General features: G+C 43.3%; 1 protein-coding gene across 2 annotated transcripts; it reads left to right on the top strand.

The window, feature by feature from the left end:
• The first annotated feature begins 276 nt into the window (after positions 1-276).
• LHCGR (luteinizing hormone/choriogonadotropin receptor) lies at positions 277-26,173 on the top strand. 2 transcript variants are annotated; one of them, XM_075148175.1, is made up of 11 exons: positions 277-425; positions 7,802-7,873; positions 10,755-10,829; positions 12,704-12,778; positions 13,345-13,419; positions 13,511-13,588; positions 16,273-16,341; positions 17,860-17,934; positions 19,152-19,337; positions 22,153-22,233; positions 24,916-26,173. In XM_075148175.1, the coding sequence occupies exons 1-11, from the start codon at positions 277-279 to the stop codon at positions 26,072-26,074; spliced, it is 2,094 nt and encodes a 697-aa protein (XP_075004276.1). In that variant the 3' UTR covers positions 26,075-26,173. The 2 variants fall into 2 exon arrangements, with proteins under 2 accessions (XP_075004276.1, XP_075004275.1); XM_075148174.1 differs by having other exon boundaries at positions 24,826-26,173.
• Positions 26,174-26,648: the final 475 nt, after the last annotated feature.

Genomic DNA, 26,648 nt, shown 5'->3' with positions numbered 1-26,648 from the left:
GCTGGTTACAGAACTCATGAAAATCAAAGGAAAGCTTCCGCTTGCCACCTGTAGGCTTTCCATTCCAACTTCACCAGCAACAGCACGCCGAGGAAGGCTCTTCCTGCAGAAAGCCCCGGGGGCCGGGATGCGGCTCCCCCGCGCTGGAGGGCGGAGGGCGGCGAGCCCGCCCCGGGGCGGGGGCGGGAGGAGCCGGGGGCGCCGGCAGAGGCGAGAGGCGAGGGGCGAGGGGCGAGAGGCGAGAGGCGAGAGGCGAGAGGCGAGGCGCCGCCGGCCATGGTGCCCGCGCTGCTGCCCCTCCTGCTGCTGCCGCCGCTCCTGCCCGCGGGGGCGGGCGGCCGCTGCCCGCCCCGCTGCGCCTGCAGCCAGGGCGCCCTGCGCTGCCCGCCGCCCCCGCGGGGGGCGCTCCCCGCCCCCGCCCGCGCGTAAGTACCGCGGGGCGCGTTAGCCGGCGCGGGAGTTGGGGGGGGGGGGGTGATGCTGCTACACGCAGCGGGCAGGGTGCCGGGGCGCGGGGGATCTCCGCGGCGGGGGTGGGCGCCTGCTCCGCGGGTCGGGAGGGAGTACGCGCAGCGCGGAACTGCGGCGCCTTTCCCATCGCCGCCGCGCGTTGAGGAGCGCCGGCCGTGCGCTGTCCCGGCGCGGCGGGGGCTTTGGGGCGTCACCCATCCCGCGGAGGTGAGAAGATGTGGTGGTGTGCTGGGGGCTGAAGTTTTAGTCGGGTGGTGAAGCCCGCCGTGCGCTGCCCGGGCATTGAAAGCCTGGCGAGAGCCCGGGGGCCGCGGTTTTCTCCTTAGGAAGAAGATGCACATCCTTTCGGGACGTTTTCTCAACGGGCAAAATGTCGCACTCTCAAAACCGCATGCCGTATGCCACCAGCCTCAATGCCGGAGAGAAGTGGTACTGTTGTCTGAACTTTCTGTATTCTCCCGCTGTGGCAGGAGGCAAAAGCTGCCTTTCCTGTTCCAAAAACAGCACCTTGTGGTGGCCTAGACAACTTTAAAGAAACCCAATTAAAAGGTTGATATTTGCTCTTAAACCTTCTGTCAGTTCTGGGGTTGGTTTGGTTTTTCTTTCACAAATCTGACTGACTTCTCACAACCTCTTCTCCCAAAGCTTATGCAATTTAATGCCCCCTACATTAAAGCATCAAAATCCTCCTAGCACTGCTCGTTGCCTCTTTTTGAGGTCCAGCTCACTGACAAGCTAGTGGCTAATCTTTTTTCCCTCTCTGGCAGTAAAAAGCTGCTGTGAGTTTTGACAGCTCTTTGGATCTCTGTAGGGTGGTCCATCATATCTTTCTGCCTGATGCTCTCCTGGGAGTTAAGATTAAATTACAACAACAGGGAATCACAGGCATTCCCTTACCCCACTCCCACACCATACTCCAAGCTCATGATCTAGTAGACCAGCCCAAATACTTGATACATGTAGGTATTCAAGTGCTGTTGTGTTGTTTATGGGCGCAGTTACAGAACTGATCTAAACAATCATGGCGTCAAAATACGGGATTAGACGACCAACAGATAGCATAGTTGCCGTTTCTAGGATCCCTTGCTTATCTGTGCATGAATTGAGCTGGGGTTTTCTTATTATGCCCCTTTTGGTAACAAAGCCTGTGTTTTCCATTTTCATCTTATTTGTTTGTAAATTTAACATGCTCTTGAAATTCCCCAGGGATGATACTATCCCTGATCTCCTCTTTCCTTGCTCCTTAGCTCAAGAATTGATAGGAGCAAGAAATTTATATTAATCTAGAGCCATGTGAATCATTCCTCCAAAGTCAGTTTTTAGAAAAATCTCTGTCCTGAATTTTCCTCCCCATTTCTCCTTGTTACCTTAGTGTCAGAGAGAGCCCGTGGATGCTGGAGAGACTCCCCATAGTTATTGCAACGTCCCCAGTGCTCGTACCACACGCAGAGCAGGCAGTGGATCAGCCACATCGAGGATCCCTGCAGCAGCAGAAACAAATGGGGAGGTTAGTTTTTGCAGGGATCTAGCATGTTTATTAGGATGATGCACATCACAGCCCAGAGAGGTTATCAAAAGCTCTAAACTTACGTGATTTTTTCCTTCTTTTTTGGTTTACTCTTTTATTTTTCCTTTTTCTGTCTATCACGGAAAGAAGAAACCACATCCCAACCTCAGTGATCAGGTTAAGACAGATAATGGGCTTATGGCCGCTGCCAGTTATGCTTCAGTCAGATCAACAGGGCAAAAATACGAGAAGAATTTTTCCCTTCAACCTTTAATATAACATTTAATCTTTATGATTGTACACAAAGTCCAGCTATTAGGCTGGCTGTAGAAACCAACTTTACAGTCGGAAAAGAGTTTGACCAAGATTCTGCTCAATACTCCTGCAGAGAAAATATTTACACTTAGATGCCAAAAAAATCCCTGTTTTTCAGTCTGCATTTGCAGACATGTCCAGCTCCTTCTACTTCCAGGCCACATCCAACCTGATTTATGTTGAACCTTGAACTATACTATTAAATTTCCATTTCTTTGTATTTTTTGGTTTTTTTAATAAAAAGCTTACATTCATCATACAATTATAAACCTGAATGAAGTCTCTAACCCTATAGGTGTACATGTATTCTTGCTCTTTTTTTTAGTTCTTATTCAACTTCTTTTACTTCCTTTCACCTTGTCCTTTGATTTTCATACTAGTGTCTTCTTATCCGCTTAGCTGTTGTCTTCCCGTCTCTCTTACTCTTTCCCCTCTCTTTTACTCATATGGCTTTTCCAGCTTTTGTTAGTACTGACTCCCTCTCTTTCCATGCTTTACCAATGTTTTTAGCTCTTTTCTCACCCTGCACAGCTCTGTGTATGAGAGACAAAGCAAGAGAAAGTTACTTTTGTCCCCTCATAGTCACGTCTGTACCTGTGTGCACCAGGGGAATTGCTGTATAGTGCTTGCAAGTGCACTAATAATTTGAGGAAAAAATGCTGCTCCAGGTTGTTCCAACACAGTTCCTGGGGTGCCCACGTCCTTCCATTGGTGCCACTGTAACACAGAAGCCAGACCTCAGAAAAGTCCTTCTTACTAGTATGGTCAGTCAAGAAAATAAACACTAATATGTAACTCCAGCTATGCCTGAGTAATTCAAGCCCTGATGCTGTAATGAGCTGTGCTTCCAAATGTACTTTTGATAAGTATATATCCTGTAGGGAAATTTCAGCCATTTTTCTTTACCTGAGTTATTCTTGCCATGTCATGTTATTGCTGGAAGAGTTTTCAAAATGATTAGACTTCCGACAGGTCACAGAATGATGTGGTTTATACAGTCTTGCATTGACCATATTTTTCTCAGGCTCCTGTTTTTAATTTGGACATTACACAAACACTGTAGAAACTCCATTATCCAGACACCTTTGTATGCCGTTTTAGCTATAGCAGCTATATGTCTTCTTAGTCTCAACAGAAAAATAATCTTTAATACACCATTATATTTTGAAACAAAGCATGATTTTCCTTCTTTTGAAGTATTGTATGTATTTTGAGGTTTTTTAGCAAAGTCTAAACAGATAGGCACCCAACTCCAGATGTACAGTAATAGGCATTGGATACCTTATCCCTTTCTGCCCTTTCAAAAACCTCATTTCATGGTGAGGTTTACTTTGCTGTGCCTGAGTGTGTGCCCCTGTATGCAGGGCTCCTGCGGTAGGGTGTGAGGCACGTGATTAGGCACCAAATTACCAGGCACCAAATCCAAAACTTTGTGGCAAAAGCCTGAACAAGTAGACAGTTCTACCATGTTGTCACTAAGGGCATATTTGGCTCTTTTGGATTGACAGAGGAATTCAGTTTCAGGGCCAAAGTGTCTTTCGTAGGAGATAATGTATCACCCATCATCACCTAGCGGAAAGTACTCTTTGGCTGCTTGTGTGATACCTCCAGCATCATAGTTCGCATTTCAGCTAGGTAATGCCCGATATACAGGGCTTTAAAAATCAATGCTAACACTTCACATTGCCCCCAGAAGCTGATAAAAATCCTGGGAAAATGGTGAGTTTTCAGTCTTAGTTTCAATCAGTATTCCCAGTCCTTCTGAGTTGAGTCCAAAGACACCACAGAACAAAATGTTTGCCACTCCCAGCAAGAGTCTATCTTACGCAGTCACCTTTTGGGCATTAGAAATATGAGTAATCCTATAAAATAGAGACACTAAAATATAACAGCCAACCCAGCTACAGTAACACATTCATGCCTATTGCTAGAGGGCCTGTGGGTTTTTTTTTTATTATCAGTTCAACTAATCACTTTTTGCAAAAGGCAAATTCTGTAATACAGAGATTTTCTCCAGCGGTGTGAGTGAGCTTGGGCTTTGATTCCTCATCAACAGGACGGCAAGTGGTCCTGAGGTCTTTGGGCATCTAGACCTCTCAAAAGCTTCTTTTGGAGCTTGAGTCTATGTGGTAGCGCAGGAGCAGAAGCTTATCCTTTAGCAGATAAAAATTGTTGTCAAGTTGAGTCAAGTTGCCTCTGGCATATCCCAGAAGCGAAAAAAAAGGACATAGCAGTTTTATGCCACCATATCCTTGGGATAGACCACCCCATGAACATCTTCTGAAGAGCTCTTACTGCTCCATCTGTTCACAGCAGGGAAGCAGAAGGTGGTTTGCTCTCGTGGTCCCTACTGGCCCCGGTATTCCTAGTAACAGGAAGATAATCATCCCATGAAAAATCTACTCTAAATTTATGATTTCAAAACAAAAATACAAGAAACAAATGCTAGCTGAAGAGAGAAGGACAGTATTTTAGCTACCAGGCAAGGACAGGATTTGGTCAATCTAGGTACTGTTCCTGTCTCTGCCGATGTTCTGGAATAGTCTTACAGGTATTTAGCCTGGCCATTTCAAACCTGACTGCCTGGAATGACGTACCTTGGAAACCAAGCCTGATTTACAGAACCGCTAAGGGCTGGTGGATGCCAAGAAGGCTGGCTGGCTCCCCACTCCTTTCTGCCCATCCTTTCTTCAAGGATGAAAAGTCCCACAAGTACCTGGAGCCGCAGTATTGTCAGCTGCTGAATGGCAGGAGTGACTACAAGCGTACAAGTTGCAATGTATTAACTATGAAAGAAACATTACAGTTTTTCTTAAAAGTGCAAAAGTTCATCCTTTAACTAACAACACTCTTCCAAACCGGTGTTGATAACTTGTATGAAAGATGGATGCGTCCCTCCTTTCATGAGCTATAGAAGTCAGGCTAGTAGCATGGGCAAGTTAGATGTATAAAAGCTTTGTAGCTTTGTAAAACCCAGCGCGTTCTTTCTTTTTTTTGTCAAAAGCTTCCTCAGCTCTGAGAGATGAGTAACTGGTCACATCTGAGTGTCACAATCTGGGTGCTATCAGAAAGAAACCAGTATTTAATTCCTGCCAGTACCTGCTTGAGTTTCATTGCGTGCTATCAAAGACATCAGTCGTGTTCAATAGCAGAGACTTCAAATGAGATAAGGCCTCGCTTTACTTTGGAAAGAATTAAGCCTGCAACAAGCAGTTCAAAACTCTATTAACCTAAATGCGTATACATATACACAGGCTAGATGGCGGTCAGCAAGCTAACAGATCTTCTTCCAAATGTTGTGAGTATAGAAAGAGACATCGAAATGAACATCTTTCCCTTTAACACAGGCAGGGTTTGAGACACAAACCACAAGGGTCAAGTGGACAAGAATAGGGATGGGAACATTCACCTTTTTGGTGAATTTAGGATATCTTTATCGATATGGAAGTGTCTATGCGTGCTACACCAGTATTTCGAGGATTAAGAGAGAAGGCTGATTATGAATTGCCTTTTTCCTTTGTTCTTGCTGTTTTGTGAGATGCTTAATGGGACGAGGTAATGTCGATGCAGATGAGTTCACAGTTCCAGCTATCAAGGTGAACTCACGAGAATTAAAAACCAAAACCCAATGAAATTGAAATACAGAATGGATTAAGTGCCGTCATGCAGTTTAACTACAATACGTACTAAAAGTGCTGGGTCATCCCACTTAAATTTAATCGCAGAGCTGAGGTGGCTAAGCTTGGAGCACCGTTGCCAAAGGCTTTCTGCAGGCAGGGGGAGCGGGTCAGTCCGAGCCACGCGTTACGGGAATTTACAACCACCACGCTGCTCACCGGCACGTCACAGGGAGGTAGGAGGCTCTGGGGCTGAAGACTTTGATGTAATTGAGAGCCAAGATCTGGTTTTATTTTTTGCGCTTTCAGTCACATTTCTATTTCTTTTGTAAATGACATCATTTTTTTGCAAACAGTTTCACAAAAGGTATGTCTTGTTTTGCATGCAGCCCCAGCTGATGGTGCAGTTATGAAGAGGTTCCTGCTGCCAGCGTTAGAGAGCAGTAATTTCTCAGCTTCTACTTCTTCCTGAAGTTATTTTCCTCTTGGCTCAGAGTATCAGGCCCTGCTGCAGGATTATCTCTACCTGTCTGTCCCCTCAGGGGCAAATACATTTTTCAAGACACATGACTTCTTAGTTTCACTTCTGATTTAACCAAACCTCACACACAACGCACCAGCATTCATCTAGAGACAGGCATGACCCAATCACAGTGGTGTCAAAACCATATATGTCCTTACAACATCCCTATTAGGTAGGGAAGCATTGTTATTCCCAGTTTACTGACAGGGAGTCAAGGAAACTAAACGATTTGCCCCAAATCATACAGACTATTTGGAACGTAGCTGGGAATTAACTGCCAGGCTCCTTAGTACATCTAGATTTGTAACCCCGAGAAATATGTATGTGTGACAGCCTGCCATTATATTGTGTGGGCATAACATATGTGTATATATATAAAATATACATACATATGTATGTATAAAAAAAATAAAGGTTGATAAACACTTTTAATTGTCTTCACATAAAGGATTATGACAACAAAGAAAAAAAAGCAGGTTATATGAATAGCACGGAAACATTTCAGTCAAAAAACCTTGAGGAGGGTTTTTAAGGATGGGAAACAAATGTCTCTGAGTAGATATTTGTAATTATAAAGCAAAATGGAGCAATTATCTGTTTGCACAGAGATAACGTCTTGAAATATGTTAAATATTTTCCTATGGACTTTATCAGGGAGAGTGTGGTCATGGCTAGATAAATTGGCTGGTAAAAGTACTGTGATTCAAATGTGGAGTAGAATGGTAAAATGCAGATCTGTCTCCCATATCATTATTAACTTCTCAGTCAGAGTAATTAAAAAATTAAAAAGGAAACACTTGCTTTTAATCAACTAACCATATTGATGCAATTTATTACAAAAAAAACAAAAATCCACCACACCAGGCCTGATTTGGATCTCTTCTACACTTGTACATAGCCAGAGCATTGCCAGTGAATTCAGGGTGCCACACTACAACGTTACAGGGCTACTGCTGAGAGAAGAACATGGTCCAGAGAACGCCAAGATATGCTTTTATAGAGAAAAAGCTTTACCTGAAAGCCACTTTTTCTGAGGAACTAACTTTAAATAGGCTATAGCTTCCTTTGACTGTGAATGTAGCAGACCACTTCCATCAGATTATTAATTTACTTAATAGGTTATGATTATTATTGATTTGACAGTGATTAGTCTCAAATTTATGCTGTTGAGGAACTGACCCAATATCCTATGAATTCCGTTTAGCTGAGATCAATGGTAAATGGATCAGGCCCCAGAGGTACAGAGAACCGCAGGCAAAATAAAGTGGCTTTATGCTTTATTGTTTTTCTGCCCACTGTAATGGTACAATCTGTAAACAAGGAAACCCCATGCCTTACAATCCTTTCCTCCCTCTCTTCTTTTTTCAGATCATTCACTCACCTGCCTGTAAAAGTAATCCCATCACATGCGTTTGAAGGACTTAGAGATGCCTTCATCATGTAAGTTGACAACATTTTCCGTAGGCTTTTCCTTAATTTCTTGCTAGAAATTCTATCATAAACCTCCATCCCAAATAACATCTTTTTACAATAATGTGAAAATATGTTGCTAAAACATACTATTGGTGAAAAAAATCCATTGGGGAAGGATAAACATAGCATTTCTTTTCTTATAAACAGTATATAAAAGATTCTTCGAAAAGGTATGATTTTCAACAGTTGTTTAACAGATCACATAATGAAATATTAATCATGTTGGAGAGAACTGGATACAGCTTAATAACTGATGATAGGTGCTTTTGATTGGCAGAGGAGGTAGATTTCTACCATAAAACATTATCACTCCCATGATAGCTACGGCATTCTGTGATTATACATTTATGTAGTACCCAAATAAAGTATTTCTTTAGCGTTTTGCACCAAGAGGTAAGCTTGGCAGGGGATCAGAAGGACTGAACCCTTTCTTGCCTCTTTTGGTTTACAAGTGCTGTAATTTTGCACACCGGGTCTGTGTTGCTTCCCCTCCCTTGGCTTTGTACTATTTTATATCAAGTTCTCAGACCACAGGGCTCATCGGACCACTCTTGTCCTTATTTCTGTTGTTATGCCAGCTGAAAGATGGCAGGCTTGAGTCACCATTATCTATTATTTTTTATTTTATCTGCATTGAGTGGTCTCTAAAGGACAAAGTTGATGACACATCAGTGCAATGCAGAACTGGGGAACGACCTCCCGCAGAACCTAAGCAGCAGCACAAATGATGCCACTTTCTTTTCAAGGTGCACTTTTTATACTTCTCTTCACCTATGAAAAACACATAGTGCATCACATATTAAAATATATATTAGATGTTACATAATTTATTTTCAAGGAAACAAAAAGAGAAAGTAGGAAACCCTTTCATGGTGTGTTCCTGAAGGCAAAGGCTTGAAGGATGAGGGTTATGCAAATGCCTGAATAAACTCAACTGGACTAGTTTAGCTTTTAGTGCTCATTGGTTAAACAATTTTGGCCAAATTGTAAACTTATGTGTTCCTGTAGCTCTAACAAGTAGAAAATAAGCTAAACTCTACTGCATGTATTCCACTGCAATAAAGTATTCTAGTACAATCCAATGGCACTGTATTCTTGCATTCACTTGCATCTGAATGATTAATGAGAACTTACCATTTTCAGATGGGAGACCAACTTAAATCTACAAAGTTTCTCCTACCTGTATGACTTGAGGCTAAACTTCCCCAACCTGTATGCATAACATATTCTTCACAGAGAATGTTTCGTTCATTGACATTTTACCTTCCATAAAGAGAATTTAATTGATTTCTTTGTGTCCTTTTAATGTATCTGTCCAAATTAACATCGTAGAAATCGATGTTTTTTGTGAAGTAAATCTATAAAACACTTCATAATTTTATTGAGGTTTAGTGTTACTTTGAAAAATGCATATTTTGAAATTATAAATCTCTAAATCATCTATTTGACAACTCACCACCATCTGCAAATCAGATGATAAATTATTCTCACTGCCATAAGTCATTCCAACATATGTAAATGGTAAGCCAGTGCCAGACAGGAGGGATCCCACAGAAGGACCAAGTTTCAGACCGCAGACCTTAAAGAGACTTCAAGTTCTGCGAGCAGGCACTGATCCCTCCCAGCCTGTGAGTCTCTGAGGATCAGGCACCCAGTGGGCTACTTGTTCTACATCCATCTTTTATTTATGAGTAGCTAGTGCAATACCAAAAATAACAATCTCACTGAATTCTGAGTATGGAAAAAATCATCAATATTTCTGTAAGAAATACACACATGTTTAATATATGATTTCTAGTGTGCATCCCCCTTTGCCACTACAAATGAAAAAGCCAATTCATTCTGGTCTAAGGGTTTTTATATCAACACCAATAGGAATTGTTTTCTTGTAATTATAATTGAATTAAGATAACTCTCAGGACTGTGACGATACTGACTCTGATTTTATAGATGTGTTCCAGTTGTCTAGAAAATATTTTTTTCTTGACAGTGTATAATCTTAGGTTTAGTTTGTGTGTCCTTCCAGTCAATCCTGTCGAGAGAAAACCCTGTTTTGAAGACCTGTCCCCTATATATGCATCAATATATACTATTTACTTTCAGGAGTCAATTTTTTGTAGCCCCATAAATCTTAATCTAGCAGGCATTTAGCAAGCGTCAAATAAGCGGATTTTTTTTCTCTGTATTCAGTATTGTTTATTATTAACTACATGCATGGAACAGGAGCAGCAGTACATCGAAATCCGACAGTGCCTACAAAAACGGTCACTTTGGTCAGTGTAATGATGAGAAGAAGCCACTTCCTTCAGTTTGCATGCGTGTAATGAAAATGGCATTTAAATCCAAAAATTATTCATAAAGTGCACTGAATGCATATTTGTGTTTTTCTATATCTGTGGATTAGATGACCATCACCCTGACTTAATAATAGTGTATGAAGCACCGTGAACATGATCTACATCCTTGCCCATGCAAATAAATTCACTAAGCAGGACCGATGATAGGAGCAAAAGGCTCACAGGCTTGGGCTCGCTCTCTTTACATTAGTTCTGGCCCCGAGTCGCTACCTTACCTACAATTTACTGAGAAAATGGAGATTGGCTGTTACGGAGATACTTACTCTATTGGCATACCCCTTTGCCAAGGCAGCAAAAGGCTGGTCTCTCTCAAACCCTACCGGCACCCGCTCTCAAGATGTCTAAGGTGAGGCATAGACACTGCTGCCAAACAAGAATTGGTTCGGGGGGTTGAGCAGCTATGTGTAAAAGAGGGAAATGCAAAGTGGAAAGCTGATTTCTGGTATCTTTTCCATTAATGTATTGCTTTGTGTCTGCTGTTTTCATTACAGTGAAATCTCTCAGAGCGACTCCCTGGAGAGAATAGAAGCGAGCGCATTTGACAGCCTTCCCACTCTGTCTGAAATGTAAGCATCAATTAAAAAAAGGCATCCATGTCGTGATTTAGGATCGTCAAGGAGTAAACAGTCTGCAGAGAAGTATTCTTGGACCAAATCTTCCTCTGTTACTTCAGCTGGCTTTGGATTAGATCTATGACGAGAAACATTTCTCTCCAAAGTACCATATAGAATAGGGAGCGCTCTGTAAGGTCTAGCCTTGGCGATCTAAATCATGCAGAGACATCCATGCGTAGAAAGTCCCACAGCTTTCAGTGAGGTCAATGACAGGAATGGAGCTCTGTGTCTACTTCTGCCGGCACTGTCGAGCTTTCTAAGCGGAGAAATAATTTGAGGTGACAACAGATGAGAAAAATCTTTCTTTTTGAAGATGCGGTTTTCAAAGCCCTACAGTATTTAAATACAGCTGCTTAGTATGCATAGCTCTTCTTTTGAGCGCTAAAATATTACTCAAACAGAACATGTACTGATTTTAAACTTGACCTGCATAGCGCAGGCATCTGAGAGAGAGAGTGAGTTAAAGCAATGACTAGGAGAATGCTCTGAAATATTTAGTGAAATTGGAAACTATAAATCTGATTCAATATCTCATTACTGCCTTTTTCACACAGCATGATCAGCAAGTGGCTTAAAAATGGTGCAACTGAGTGAGGACAAATAAGTCTTTTTTTTTTTTTCCTTATATGTGAACTCCATTGAAGCCAGTTACTTGCTCACAAGCAAGAGATAGTTACCCACCTCTGACTGGGTCCAACTTCCACCAGAGTCAATGGTGGGTTTAGGGAAGGAATAAAGGATTATGGATAGCTTGTCATTTGCCTGTCATTTGCCAAAACCAAAAAGCTAAGCAAGACCATTAAAGAGCTACAGGAGGCTACCAAGAAAAACCTGTTGGAATCTTGAATGCTCTACGTCTCACATTGCATGATGTCCCAAGCTGCACTCACAGCCACTTTCAATGGGTGACCAGGGTAGGTGGGTTCAATGTAGTTCTTGGATTTGAACTCTCGTTGCAATTTCATGTGCTAAAACCTTTGAATTTTGTAAATCATGCATAGGGAGGGAGCTGGGCTAGAGCTGTTGGGCTTTTATGCAAACATACAGGTTTACCAGATAGTATAGCTGAAGAAAGTACTCCTTGATTGAGAGGGTCTGTCCCATTTTTTGAGCGACCACTAGCAAACAGTACTTCTCACACACTTATCTCCATCTCCCAGTTTCTGGAGATCTAAGCAGGCATCTGGTGTTACTTGTCACTGCTCCAATAAAGACCATGGTGCTCTAAGAGGTTAAACCATCTCCGGAACTGCCTTTCCTGGCTAGGCAGCACATCAGTAATATGATGGAAACAAGGGATGATGGAAAGGGATCTGACTGCAGGGCAAGGACCAGGCACACACGCACCCAGGCAGAGCTCGGGCTCCTTGCTCAGCCCCACCTCCAGGAGCCCCTGTTGGAGACACCTTCATCGTGGTGGTAGCACGCTCCTGCCTCTCAGCCCCCGCGGTGAAGCAGAAGCTCAGTGCGTTAGGCACGCCACGAGCCCAGAACGCATATCCCAAAGAACCAGCAGACGACGGCAAAATGCAAACTCCCACCAGTGACCAGGATTTCCAAACCAAATCATCTCAGCTCAGTGAACCGTGAAAATTCAAGAGCTGTTATTTTTTGTTGGCTACCTAACAATTACAGGCCATTTTTATTACCAATAGTGCTTCGAAATGCACTCATGGTATATTTTTAGAAAGTTTGTTCACAGCAGGAGAGCCTTCTGCCATATTCTGCACTTGAGTGTTTTCTGACAAGGCCAATCACTAGGAAAATTCAGGACCCTCCCAAATGTGTAACGATTATAATACTGAGATACTTTTCCCTCATTACAGATTAATCCTGAACACAAAAAATCTGTTGCACATCGAGGATGGAGCGTTCAGAAACCTTCCAAGGCTAAAATACTTGTAAGAAAGAGTTCTGTTTCTTTTCTGTTTGTGTTTTTTTTTCCCCCCCCTCTAAAGGAGTGGCCAAATTACAGAAAGAAGTATATGGAAGAAAGAAGTTTTTCATGCATTACAGTACACTAAAAGTACATATATCATTTACGATAGCTTTAATGTGCAGTTAACCAATAGTGAGGTCTTTCAGTAGGCAAGAAAATAAAGTAACCCAGGGCAGGGCAGTAATGAACAAAACAGTAGTGAAGTCTGCAAATTAGTTCTGCTAAGTGCTTATTTCTGGAATAAAGCTTTCAGAGAGACATGGTACTATGCAAAAGGGGTAACTAAAATCTCTTCCTTGTGCTTAATGTAGAGAGAACATATGCTGCTTCTCCAGGATGCTGCTTGAGGATGCTTCAAAACTTAATTTTTACAGGTCTTACAAACACAATCGGAGCCTAATTAAGAATTCTAGTATTTGTCACTCATCTTTCAATACATTGTTAAACTCGAACCTACCTAGTTGGGTTCTTGTTGCATCCCCTCCTGTAATCTTTTCTCCTGTAAATAGGAATTATGCTTTTTTCTAGGAGCATTTGTAACACTGGAATAAGACAATTTCCAGATCTGACACAGATCTTCTCACTAGAAGCTCATTTTATTTTGTAAGTAGAGACCCAGCCTAACCCAGCTGTGAGTCTTTTCCATCTTGTTCCTGGATCACTGACAAAAATACCCTTTTTTTTCCTCCCAAAGGGAGCTCTGTGATAACTTACGTATGACAACTATACCACAAAATGCTTTCCAGGGGATGAACAACGAATCGCTGACACTGTGAGTAAAATAATCCTAGCTCCAGTTCCTTCTGCAAGGATAACGCTTATGCTTGAGTAAAGCAGGTTGGCTTTATAAAAATCTTGAAATTAACTCTATACAATATATGTCCATATTGTGAGTTAAATTTGAAATGTGTAGGAAAATGAGGGGTGTTCTTCAAGCTGAACAGCATGGTTTTATCCAAAAGCTAACTTCACTTAGGAAAGAAAATAGGAGAAGGAATCCAAATCCCCATCTTCCATGCAACATTGTTTTTAAAAATACCATCAACAGGACATAAACTCCAAAAGCTGCACTGGAGACCAGAGTCTCTCTCTTTCCCTCGGGCATGAGGTTTCTTGAACTAGTGCTTTCAGGGACCGACCAGGCTGATACTACTGATCTAATGCTGCCGAGCTTCAGCTGCACAGGGTCCCTCTGAAGAGGAGGAAGAGAGAGAACAAATTGGCACGAAGTACCGATGCTTGTTCTTACCCTGGTTTCTCTTGTCTCAGCTGACGTTGATTCCCACAAGGCTCCACACCAAAATTTTCCCTTTAACAAACTGGACTCAATGCTACAGCCACCTGTGAGACGGGTGGGCTTGATGCTAAGTGAGATGCCCCACCCGAGGAACACAAAAAGCAGCAGAAAGCCAAGGTGAGGTGTCATCTGCCAGCACAGCAAGAACCGTGTATGGATTTTGCAGCACCCTTGTCTTCATAAAAACTTCCACAAAGAAGTGCTGAAATGGGAAAAATCACAGACAGAGCCTCTCTGCAGGATGTGGCTGAAACTGAGGTCTCCCGAGGAAGGACCAGCTGAGTAATAGAGGGCAGCAGCAGGCACCTACTTTGTGTTGTCGCCACAAACACCGATTTGGACGCCAGTAAAGCCAGCCTTTGTGGGCCAGACTGGTGTTTAAGAGGCAGTACACATCCAAATGGGGAGCCCTGTCTTGAGACAAGTGTGTTCCAGTGCCCCGCACAGAACTCCGTGCATATTCGCACCTGCAGTTGACTGGATGGGGCCCTTCATCAGGCCGATGTGCCGGCGTGACAGTAATTTCAGCACAGATTTTATGTATTGACCAGCACCTTCTGAAACCATTAGAGGAACTGAGCATAAATGTGACTGAAGACTGCTCCTGTGCGATGTTAAAGAGGAGCAATTGCTTAGATTAGGGCATCATTTCATCTTATGAGCCTCTTTCCTACCAGCAAGTTCTCAAAATAACTTCAGCAAAATGATGATTCTGTTAATGGTGCAAGAAAATGAACATAGAAGAGATGGAGAAAGGTGCTTACAATTTTTACTGTAACCCCAAAGTGTATTAAATGAGAGGGAGTCTAACTCAGTCAGGAAACTGCCAACGATCATTTTTCTCCCATCCTTTGTGATAGGGAGCTCACCACAAGAAGAAAATAATTACCTTAGCAGCAGCTTCCTAATTGTAGAGCTACACGTTAACTCCACCCCATGCGGTTAACTGTAATTAGCTGAAGTAATTCCAATTGTTGCAGCATGGTGAAACACAAGTAATCTATGAAGGTGTAAAGTCAGCCTGCAGTAATGCTTTGCACTACAAATAACTAATTCAGTCTTTCCAACAGTTAGTGTTTCATGTGGATGGGGAAATCGATCCTACATATCGTTGTGGTTTTGAAGGAAATCACTAATTTCAGCATTGTGCTGAGACAGACCCCTTCTCATATCGATTGTAGCCAGGCACTCCCCACACTTCCAGCTTTTCTTGGGAGCAGGTTCCATAACCCCAGTTTCTGCCCTCCCAAAAACAAGAGAAAAGCAACAACAGAAATTTTGTTGAATTTATAAACTGCACCAAATTTTCTATTAGGGCTTAATATTAAAGGAAAAATACTATATACAAATTATTATATTGAAGTGATATTGGAAACATGAGCTTAATACCACAAATGGATTTTTCTCAGTGAAATCAGACCCATAGGTTAGATCTCCTAATGAAGGAAAAGAGCTGGACTTCAGGTGCAGCAGGGCCCAGCCTTTAGGTATCTGGCCCCAGGGTGGGGAATTGAGAACCCCGGGTGGCACCAAGTGTCCCCGTGCAGCGCAGGGGACAGCGAGGTTTCCACGGCACAAATGAAGCCTGGCAGCAGTACTCTGGAGGAGCCGATAGCTCACTGACCGCTGGATGATGCACGACTCACCCCTGCCTCTCTGCAAAGCTGTCTCTTGCGCTGCTGGAAGATTTGTCTGTCTGCAGAGGATCTGCAATCCAGCAGCACCCTCTGGGCTTCAGAGTTGCTTTCCATCCGACACTTCTCTAGCCCTTGCAGTCTTCCATTGTCACGCGCTGACACCACAGAATCCAGGTCTTCTGCCTCCAGGTTGTTGTCCGCATGCCAGGAGCGTACCTGGACTGATGTCTTGTTTCTGGATCTCAGCCCAAGGTAGGCACAGGTGAGCCCCTCGGAGGAGGGGGGACCTGTACGTAAGCAGAAGTTCTCTTCAACAGCTAAACAGGAAGGTGCTTAAGGAATTTAAGCTGCAATTTTATCTTAATTTTAGAGTTAACATAAGTCATGCAATAGTTACCTATGTTCTTCATAAGCCAGACCCTCTAGTCATTAAAACGAATGCAGCATTAAGATTTGAAAGCTGTAGTACATAATAATGTTCTTTTCCAAATCTTTTTCCCTTACGTTTTTTTTAATCCCCAGCAAATTATATAAAAATGGATTTGAAGATATCCACAGCCATGCCTTCAATGGGACAAAGCTGAATCAATTGTGAGTATGTTTCCCCTCCTCAGTGGTTTTTTTAAACAGTAAATAATAGTTCAAATATAGTCAAAGCCTCTTCCTTCAGCTTAACTGGCTGTGTCTTGCATTTCCTGATACCCATTCGAAAACTGCATGTTTCAGGGTCATTGCGACTCAGTTGTTAATCCTGCAGCACTTACTGTTATTCCTGAAACACCATCCCTTACAATGCTGCAGTTTTTATGAGAAAAGCTCGTCTTTTTTAATAAATTCCTAAACTTAGCAACAGTAGTGGAAAGCTTGAAAACATAGCCCAAACTCAAGAACTTAGATTTTATGTTGGAAACGTCAGTAGTTTTTAAATCACTCTCACACGCTCTGGGACTAACTTCTTGGTTTGGGCAAAACTTTTGCTGCAGACGACACCAAGTTGGGCGGGAGTGTTGATCTGCTCGAGGGTAGGAAGGCTCTGCAGAGGGACCTGGACAGGCTGGATCGATGGGCTGAGACCAACTGTGTGAGGTTCAACAAGGCCAAGTGCCGGGTCCTGCACTTCGGCCACAACAACCCCAGGCAACGCTACAGGCTTGGGGAAGAGTGGCTGGAAAGCTGCCCGGAGGAAAAGGACCTGGGGGTGCTGGTTGACAGCCGGCTGAATATGAGCCGGCAGCGTGCCCAGGTGGCCAAGAAGGCCAACGGCATCCTGGCCTGTATCAGAAATAGGGTGGCCAGCAGGAGTAGGGAAGTGATCGTGCCCCTGTACTTCTCAAATACTGTGTTCAGTTTTGGGCCCCTCACTACAAGAAGGACATGGAGGTGCTGGAGCGTGTCCAGAGGAGGGCAACGAAGCTGGTGAAGGGCCTGGAGCACAAGCCTTATGAGGAGCGGCTGAGGGAACTGGGGTGGTTTAGCCTGGAGAAGAGGAGGCTGAGGGGAGACCTCATTGCGCTCTACCACTACCTGAAAGGAGGTTGTAGCGAGGTGGGTGTTGGTCTCTTCTCCCAAGTAACAAGTGATAGGACGAGAGGAAATGGCCTCAAGTTGCGCCAGGGGAGGTTCGGATTTGACATTAGGAGAAATTTCTTTACTGAGTGATCAGGCCTTGGAACAGGCTGCCCAGGGAAGTGGTGGAGTCACCGACCCTGGAAGTATTTAAAAGACGTGTAGATGAGGCCCTTAGGGACATGGTGTAGTGGGCATGGTGGTGTTGGGTTGACGGTTGGACTCAATGATCTTAGAGGTCTTTTCCAACCTTAATGATTCTATGATTCTTGTATGCTGCTGCTGCAGTGATGGAACCAGACTGGTTGGTCCTGGTTTAAGTCAGAAGAAATTGGAAATGATCAGAATTAAGCGTAGATGATAATGGTCTGATGCCATCAGTGTAGGGGAAGGTTGCATGAGAAATACTAGCACTCCCAGGCCAGATATTGCAACAGCAACCGCTGTGGTGGGAGAGAAGATCAGGAAGAAATAGAGGGAAAGAAGAAACCAAAAAGGTTATTTTAAAATAGAGCCGTAAAGAGTTAATCTTTGATTCCACAGAATCCTGAAGGACAATAAGAACCTCAGGCGGATACACAACGACGCCCTGAGAGGGGCCACAGGTCCAGACGTCCTGTAAGTATCCACCGCTCCGTTACCTGGGTTTACAGGTGTCCCACGGGAACTGCGCGGTGCTCCGTGGGCTGCATCATCTCAGCAAACACAGGCTTTGAGCCGGGAAGGAGACTTCATCTCTTACCCTCTACTTGTAAAATGGAAAAATGGAAACATGTCAACAAGATGCCATGAAACTGCAGGGCAGAAGGCTCGGTTTGCACCATGACAAATGCCTATCGGCCAGTTCTAGCATTGGCCTCCGCCCCTTAGACATTCTGGCCTTTGCTTTATTTGTGCCAGATCCTCCCGATCCTATCCCTGTGCCTTATATTCTGACATTGCCAAGATACTTGTCTTTTGGTAGGGCGAGTATGTTTTTACAATATATTATTTTAGAATTTGGTTATAAAAGTGAACTAGTTGATTGCATGCTATAAGCCTGTGTTGAATAAAACACTTTATTAGCCTCCTCATGACTTATTAATCAAGTACTTACTGGGGGGGCTGCACTGGCTGTAACTCCATGCAATAAAACACAATGGGTGGTTCTGTAAATAGCACTCTGTGCCGCACATGCCGTTTTCTTCCTTTTACTGGTGCTTTACAGTACGTGGCATTACTAATACCACTTTCACAATTGTAGCCTTTTTTCCCCCTCTTTAATGGCCTGACTCTGAAAATCCTTAGTCATGTCGATGGCCTTTCTTCACACAAACAGCCCCTCTGAAGTTACTCTAAGCCAAACTGCTTAAGTTTGTCTTGGCAAGAATGATGATTCTTTTATGTGTTTTAATTAATAACCATTTAATTAAAACACCTAGAACAGCCCTTCAGAGCCAAGCAAAGAGCCAGGAGGGTGTCCTACCTGTTAGCTGGCTGAGAGTCACATTCGTCCACTTTCTCTCCCTTTCTCTGGCCTAAAGAGCCGTCCCTCACTTCGTGCACGGTGGCTTTCAAACAGAGAGGTCAGGGCACAGCCCCTGGAGCAGTGGGTTTCGGTTTCCCCAGGACAAAGTGAGCTCCTTGCCTCACCGGGGCTCCTGGGCCGCGGGGATGCTCTTACCCCGCTGCTCTGTGGTTTCACAGACCATGTTTCTGAGCTGGGTATCAGGTGCTGAAGTGGCTTTGCAGATTTAGACCTTTGTGAAAAAACAAGTCGCTGTTACCTAGCGTCATGCTTTGGTGGTATTTTTATACGTATGAAGAGAAAAGAGAATGCTCTCTTTATTTTGCAGGGATATTTCATCAACGGCGCTGGAGTCCCTGCCTAGTTACGGGCTCGAGGCCATTCAAGTCTTAAATGCAACGTCTTCTTACTCGTTAAAGAGACTGCCACCGCTGGATAAATTCAGCAGTCTTCTGGAAGCTGTTCTAACGTATCCCAGCCACTGCTGTGCTTTTCGAAATCTAGGGACAGAAAAGTAAGTCCCAATAGCACATTATTGTATTGCAGTACTTCAGAAGCTCCAAAATAGCAATTCTGCTTTATTCAGCTCACGAGGTTTGATTATCCTTATTCCACTTACAAGGAAGCTGTGGTACATAGCAAAGCCTCGCATGAAACAACAGATCTCTGCTAAAGCCAGGAAAATTATCTCCTTTTATTTTAGAACAGAAATGGATCCCATCCTGTGCCTAGGATCTGCCAGTAGGAACATTATTCTAAGTTTGCTTAAAGCTTATATTTTTCTTGGTACCTCAATTAAAAAGCCTACTGGCACATGGAAGATAGATCTCCATCAATAGCATGTTGCCCTAAAAAAAAAAAGAACCCCCTGTAGCCTTTAGCTATGTAGCTTATTTAATGCAGGTGATATGGATGACCTAGTAGAAAAGGCAGGCTTCAATTACCCACCAAAATCAGGACCCTACACAAGCCTACAGAAGGTGGTTACTCAGTTTAGTTCCAGTCATTTCAGGTAACAATAGACAGTATTGTTCTCCCCACAACTGGAAACCATGGCACAGAGAGAGATTTGCATCTAATGCGGGGCAGTCAATCCAAGACAACTGGAGCTAATTTTTCAGCATTTTTGTTTCAAAGAAATCAATCCTCGGTTGGCTTTAGGCAGCCAAAGCAACTCCGAATTAGTTTCATTGAAGCTATGAGGATGCCTGACTTCTCATGTCTCAAATGAAGGCTACAGAAAAGACATACTGAGCAGTCATTTGTGGGAAGCCTGATCTGTGTGACTTGCATGCCATCGCATCAGAACTGCGTTGCAAAGGCAGGAGTAGAATCCAATTTTTTAGGGTAAAATTAGGGTGATGCTATGCTATGGTTGAGTCACCATCCCTGGAAGTATTTAAAAGACGTGTAGATGAGGCGCTTAGGGACATGGTTTAGTGGGCATGGTGGTGTTCGGTTGACGGTTGGACTTGATCTTAGAGGTCTTTTCCAACCTTAATGATTCTATGATTCTGATTCTTTCTCTGCCTACCTCATTTTACTAACTGGTTCCTGCTTCTGCAAGAGTAGAGCAAAGATCCTACAGTCAAGGGTTTCCATTGCTACCAAACTCTGATTCAGTCCCAGATCAAGTCTCTGAGTGTATTAAATGCAGAAGCAACTCTGGGACAAAAAAAGTGATGTTTTATTCATTCTGATGAAGATAACTACGTTTCTGATATTAATTTTCAGGTGCTTGACTTTGCAACATGATCATGCTCTATAAAAAACAGGGGTGCTTTAGTAAGTCACTTTCTTATATTTAGTGAGTGTTTTCTTAGTAAACTTGGAAAAAAAAACCCTGCACATCAGAAAACTAGACTGCCCTCCTAACCGGGACACGGGCAGGGTTCAGAGCAGTGCTGATGCGCTACCTATCTGCACAGCCCTGGCCGCTGGAAAAACCTGTACAAGCAACAGAAGGTTATCTTCTATGTGAGCAGCTACTACAAAGGAATGAGAGGCACATCTCTGGCTGTTTTCCTTGTCATCTACAGATGACAGCAGAAGACCACGGAGACTGAGACCTCCCAAGACCTTCCCAGGTTACACAGGGAAGAGTCTTCGTGTGGTTATGTATTCCCACGGTCACACAGCTGTAGCCTGTTTCTGTCTCCTTCTACCCCCTTCTGTAGCCCTGTACTCTACATACAGTCATCCCACGTATTTTTTACTACTCCTGCCCCATATCCCATTCCTTATCACCCATGGACTGCACTCTCTGATCAGTGAGATACGGTGGCAATATATCTTACATACATCTGACCGGGCAAGCAGGTTCATTTAAGTCAGCAACACAGGAAAATGGGAGGTTTTCATAGGAAAATGAAGTCCTCAGACCAAATATTCTTGAGATTTCTGGGGTACAATTGTGGTGTGCTCATTCCCTGAGCCGTGTAAGAGAGGTGGAAGGTAGCATTTAGTTCCGAAGACTTTCTTTCACTGGCCTGAATGTGGGCGGGGAGAAAGCAGGTTATACCACATCTTCCAAAAATTATCAGAAAAAACAACTTCAGTTGCCATCCCATTATTTATAAGCATGACATAGCGGCTTAGATTGGTGTCTTAAAACCTTTTTTCTCTCATTATACATAACACTTTCTATAAGCTTCCAGCTGTCTGATTCTCTTAAGAGTACACAAAAGAGCTTAGTGGTTTCGCCGGCTCTTTCTACTGTCGCAGCAATGAGGTCAGACAAAGCCATTTCCATTCACACTGGTAGAGTACCTGGCTCATACTTTCAAAGCCTCAAAACCACAGATTTTGCCAAATACGTTGTCTTTCAACTTGTACTTTTCAAATTACTTTACTTCCAGCATGTGAAGTCTACCTCCAGATCCCAAACAGTTTTTAAAAGACAGTATCAGGCCAGCTTCCCAGCATTTGTTAACATGCACTTCTCTGAAAGCCAGCATAACTGCTACCATTCATACTGGTCGAGAATCTGGCGCACTTCAATATTTCATAAGGCAAAACATACCTTTTAATTCCAGCTCAAGTTATTTCACTTGTAAATAATAAATATCTTATAAATATTTCACTTATAAAAAATAAATCATAAACAATAACCGAGCTGAAAAACCATCCTTATACCCCCCCATGAGATACTGTCTACTGTTGCAGTATTTGAAGCCTTCTCCTCCCCGCTTCCAGAGGTCTACATGAACGTTCACACTGCTGTGAGGCCAACTCTAAACTTACATGTCTGTGAGGATCACTTGCAGAGAAGATGAGAATTTGGCCAAAATCCAGACTGAAACTCAACTTTCTTTTCATCCTTCTTTCAGACAAAATTCCTTGCTTTCCATTTTTGACAACTTCTCCGAAGAGTGTGAAAGCACCATGAGGAAATCAACTAATGAAATATTGTAAGTACCTCTCTGCATACAGGTGCTGGAAGTAGCAAATACAGACCTCGCCCTCCTGCTGTTCGTGTGTTTTTTCTGGAACAGCATGTCTTTTGCTGCTGATACAGTCACCCTTACAAGTTGCACAGTGGTAATTTTACTATCATTAAACCAAGATTTGGGATTTTGATGTTCAAAAGGAAAGGAAAAAAACCCCGTAATTTCATGAGCTTTACTCCCTCCAGCTTCTCTTCTGAATTCTTGAAAGACTTTCAAAAACAGTGATTAAATATTTAAGGAAGTTAATGGCCTACATGGAGACTTGTCATGCCCTGAGATAATTGCAGTTGTTTGTGTGGTTCAAAGAAGAGCTGCTACTGTTAATGTTTTTTTGCCTATAGAAAGGATAATTAGAAGTCTGTATGTCACTAGTTTTCCATGGTAGAAATGGAGTCCCCGAGTTAGAAGTTTGATGACCCCATGCAATTGGTTTACCTCTTCTAAATGTGTCTTTCCATATCATCACAGTTCTGTTTGACAGTGTTCAGTGGGACAATGAGAAAAGCTAACATCAAAACTGTTGTGTTGGCCATGCTGGATGACACAGGCTCTAAACAGTATTTAATGGAGAAGTTTAAGGATTTGCTACTATCTATCCCTCTACAGCTAAATGGGAAACCTTGGGACTTCTCTTCAGCCCTGAGGTGGGGTCAGAGCATTGCAAAGTCTAGAAAAACAAAGTTACGGTCACAAAATTCCAACAGCTAAATACAGCTGAAATGTGATTGATCCATTGGGATGCTGACTTCCTTGGACATCGCCTCGTTTGCTGGTTGGCGAAGCCTCCTACACTTGCCGTTTGGTTTTATTCAGCCTTTTGTAAAGCAACAGCTGCCTTGATTCTCTTGTCACCGCTTCTCACTCGCTGCCTGCCTGCAGCATCTCCGAGTGCCTCGCTTAGTCAGTCCTGTCCACCCCACTCCTAACTGCAAAACTGAACTGAAGCACTTCAGGACCACAAAAAGGCAAAGTCCAGGCAGTCAGCAAGACCAAGAATATATTGCCTCTATCAAGGGTGGCTGTGGGGAGAAGCAAAGTGAGGCAAGGAGGTAAACACAGAGCATTAGATCACGTTATAAAGGCAAGTGAAGTGACACCCCAGTGAGGAATATGATCACAAAAATCACCAGTGGCTACGCCAGAGTAATCCCCCTGCTTCGGATTAGCATCTGTGGCACTCCTGCTGTACATTCAATAGTCTGCCCAGTCTATTGGCTCCTGAAGCTTTTCGCTTTGGTAAGTCCCAATCCCAGCAATTCTCTGAGCAGACATTGTATTAAGCAAATGGAAGTAAGGTCACAATTCATGGGCTGAAAGGCTGCAAGCTGAAAAGTTTGGGAACCACAGCAGAAACCGGCTGAAAGTCCTGAGCTCTTATTAGAAAAAAACCAGCTTGCACATGGCAACCTGTTTACATGGCCTCTCAGAAAATCACAATCATTTTTTATTAATAAATGAAGTCAAACATATTCCTTGCTCTTCCAGTTTAACCCAGGCAAGTAAAAGCAAGCCATCGGGCGGTTTTCCATGTAATGAGAGAAGAGTTAGGATAACAAGATTGGGAAGTTACTTGCCCAATAGCTGAAATAGGTAGGAATAGCTGAAAAGCAGCTCAGCTTCATTTGCCAGTTAAGACCCTGCTCCAGAAAAATAGTTTAATGTACATGCTTCAGTAGATGTGGAAGTTTAAGCATGTATTAAAGTTATCCCAAAGCTACCAGTTTTCTGAAGAGTTGTCCTCCATAGAGATGCTTTCCAGATCTCACGCTGCAGATCGAGTGTTTGCCCACCAAACGCTTACAGTTCGGATGACTGGAGAGTTGTGCAGTAGGTACCTGTTCTGGCAGGGAATCAGAAGAGACCGTGTTTGCTTTTAAAATGTTTCTTCTTTGGTAGGCTTAGCCCCACGCTATTGATGACCTAGAGATTAGAGAGGTCTATTTTAAACACCTAAAAACATTTATAATTAGGCATTAGTCCAGTCTAAACTTAGTATCTTCCTAGCCATCAACATTACCTAGTTAACTTCTACTCCTCGCTTTAATACTGCGAACATCAAATTCCTCAGCACTCCCCAAGTCATACATAGTCTCAGGACTTTGTTTGGTAAGTGCGTTTCTCTAATGGAGCTAAGGGTGCATAGTTCAAATCCTTAGGTTATTTTAGTCTGGCTTTTATAACTGTCTGATAAACCTGTATGCATCAAACTATAATCCATCACTTTGAGTGTTGCTATAGTTTGAAGTGCAGTCTGCTGGCAGCATGAGAAAGATGGCTCGCTTACAAAGCAATCAAGATAAAGTACTTACAAATAAGTAAGCTGTATACAAAAGCATTCCTGTGGATGTGACTATGACCTCTGCGGCTCTCCAAGGCTGCTACCCAAACAAAAGGCATCCTTACAAGGCTTCATTATATGTAAACACCCTGTAGAAACACACGTAGGAAGTAACTGTTTTAAAACAACTGTTATCTGTTGTATTTTACAAAAGAGTGTGAGCGGTATGTAACAAATAGTTCACTTCTATTTGTGGGGGGTTGTTTTTTTAATAGTTACAGAGACGACTCTTACAACACATCGCTGTGGTCAGCACAAAAGAATACGTACCCGTTTGCAACAGATGAAGAAACCTCTCCTTACAGCTACTCAGCCATTTTCGATGACGGCGAGATGACCAGCTTTGACTTTGAGTATGACTTTTGTCAGCCTAAAATACTCACGTGCACTCCGGAACCAGATGCATTTAATCCCTGTGAAGACATCCTGGGATACAGCTTTCTCAGAGTCCTCATCTGGTTTATAAACATCCTTGCCATTGCTGGCAATTTCACCGTACTCCTCGTTCTCATAACTAGCCATTACAAGCTCACTGTTCCTCGCTTCCTCATGTGCAACCTCTCCTTTGCTGATTTTTGCATGGGACTTTATCTGCTGCTCATTGCTTCTGTTGACGCCCAGACAAGCGGTCAGTACTACAACCACGCAATAGACTGGCAAACAGGCAGCGGCTGCAGTACTGCCGGCTTTTTCACCGTGTTTGCAAGCGAGCTCTCGGTGTACACGCTAACGGTGATCACTATAGAAAGGTGGCATACGATCACCTACGCCATGCAGCTGGACCGAAAGCTACGGCTGAGGCACGCTGTGCCCATCATGCTCGGTGGCTGGGTATTCTCCATTTTAATAGCACTGCTGCCTCTCTTAGGGGTCAGCAGTTACATGAAGGTCAGCATTTGTTTACCCATGGATATTGAAACGGGTCTTTCCCAAGCCTACATACTGCTGATCTTAGTCCTAAATGTTGTCGCCTTCATTGTCATTTGTGCTTGCTACATTAAGATTTACATAGCTGTTCAGAATCCAGAGCTGGTAGCTGCCAATAAAGATACCAAGGTCGCCAAGAGAATGGCAATACTGATCTTCACGGATTTTACCTGCATGGCCCCCATCTCCTTTTTTGCCATATCCGCTGCCTTTAAAGTACCTCTCATCACAGTGACAAACTCCAAGATTCTGCTGGTTTTATTTTACCCTGTCAACTCCTGCGCAAACCCGTTCCTCTACGCAATTTTCACCAAAGCATTTCGAAGGGATTTCTTTCTGCTGATGAGCAAGCTTGGTTGCTGTAAGAGCCGAGCAGAGCTTTACAGGATGAACTATTTCTCTGCTTATACCTCCAACTGCAAGAACGGCAGCTCAGCCGCAGGCCCCAGCAAAGCCTCGCAAACGCTGCTGCTCTTGTCGGCGTTAGAGAAGCCGTATCCTGCAGTACGAGACAAGACGTCTTACAACAAAAATTAAACCAGAGCGCCAGTAGATGCGGCACTTTGCAAGGCCAGCTGTAATTATTCTAGTGACTAGGAATTATTTTATAATATCTTGAACGTTTCACAATAAATAAAAATGCCAATCAATAATTCTTATGCAACGTAACTGTTCTGAGGTTCAAAGTGGTATTTTCCCTTTTCTTCTTTCGTAACAATAGGCGAAACTCTTGTTTGGGGGGAACAGGGGAGCCCAGGAGCAGTCAGAGTGCTCTTGAAGTTAACGAGTACTGCAGTGATGGCAGTCTGGCTCCTTTCTCCCCAAATCTGCTTCTCTGGGGTATTTCAAGCCTGTCTGCTACCTTTCGTGCCTTCTTTTTCCATTCCTATCAGCTGCACTGGCATTGTTCGGTTAAAGAAAGAGGCACTAAACTAGATGCCTCCCTTCATTTCATCAACAGAAACTTCCAATTACACAGCCACCTACACCCAGTTAAAGAACAGTGTTCAAGCATTAGGTTGTAAAGATGTCACCAAGGAGAAAAGTTGACCTGCTGAACCTTTGTTACTAGCAATTTCACAGTTTACATTAGATCTCGGTCTGAGCTGGT

The sequence above is a fragment of the Calonectris borealis genome, chromosome 3, assembly GCF_964195595.1.
Source record: "Calonectris borealis chromosome 3, bCalBor7.hap1.2, whole genome shotgun sequence".
NCBI lineage: Eukaryota > Metazoa > Chordata > Aves > Procellariiformes > Procellariidae > Calonectris > Calonectris borealis.
Note: the sequence above shows the minus strand (reverse complement) of the source record. Positions and strands in the feature narration are given on the sequence as shown.

What these genes read in the sequence shown, in the direction of transcription:
- LHCGR (XM_075148174.1), top strand. Translation starts at nt 277, where the DNA reads ATGGTGCCCGCGCTGCTGCCCCTCCTGCTGCTGCCGCCGCTCCTGCCC. An exon ending in CGAAATCTAGGGACAGAAAA is followed by an intron (nt 19,338 to 22,152) that starts GTAAGTCCCAAT and finishes TCCTTCTTTCAG; the next exon opens with ACAAAATTCCTTGCTTTCCA. An exon ending in AAATCAACTAATGAAATATT is followed by an intron (nt 22,234 to 24,825) that starts GTAAGTACCTCT and finishes TTTTTTTAATAG; the next exon opens with TTACAGAGACGACTCTTACA.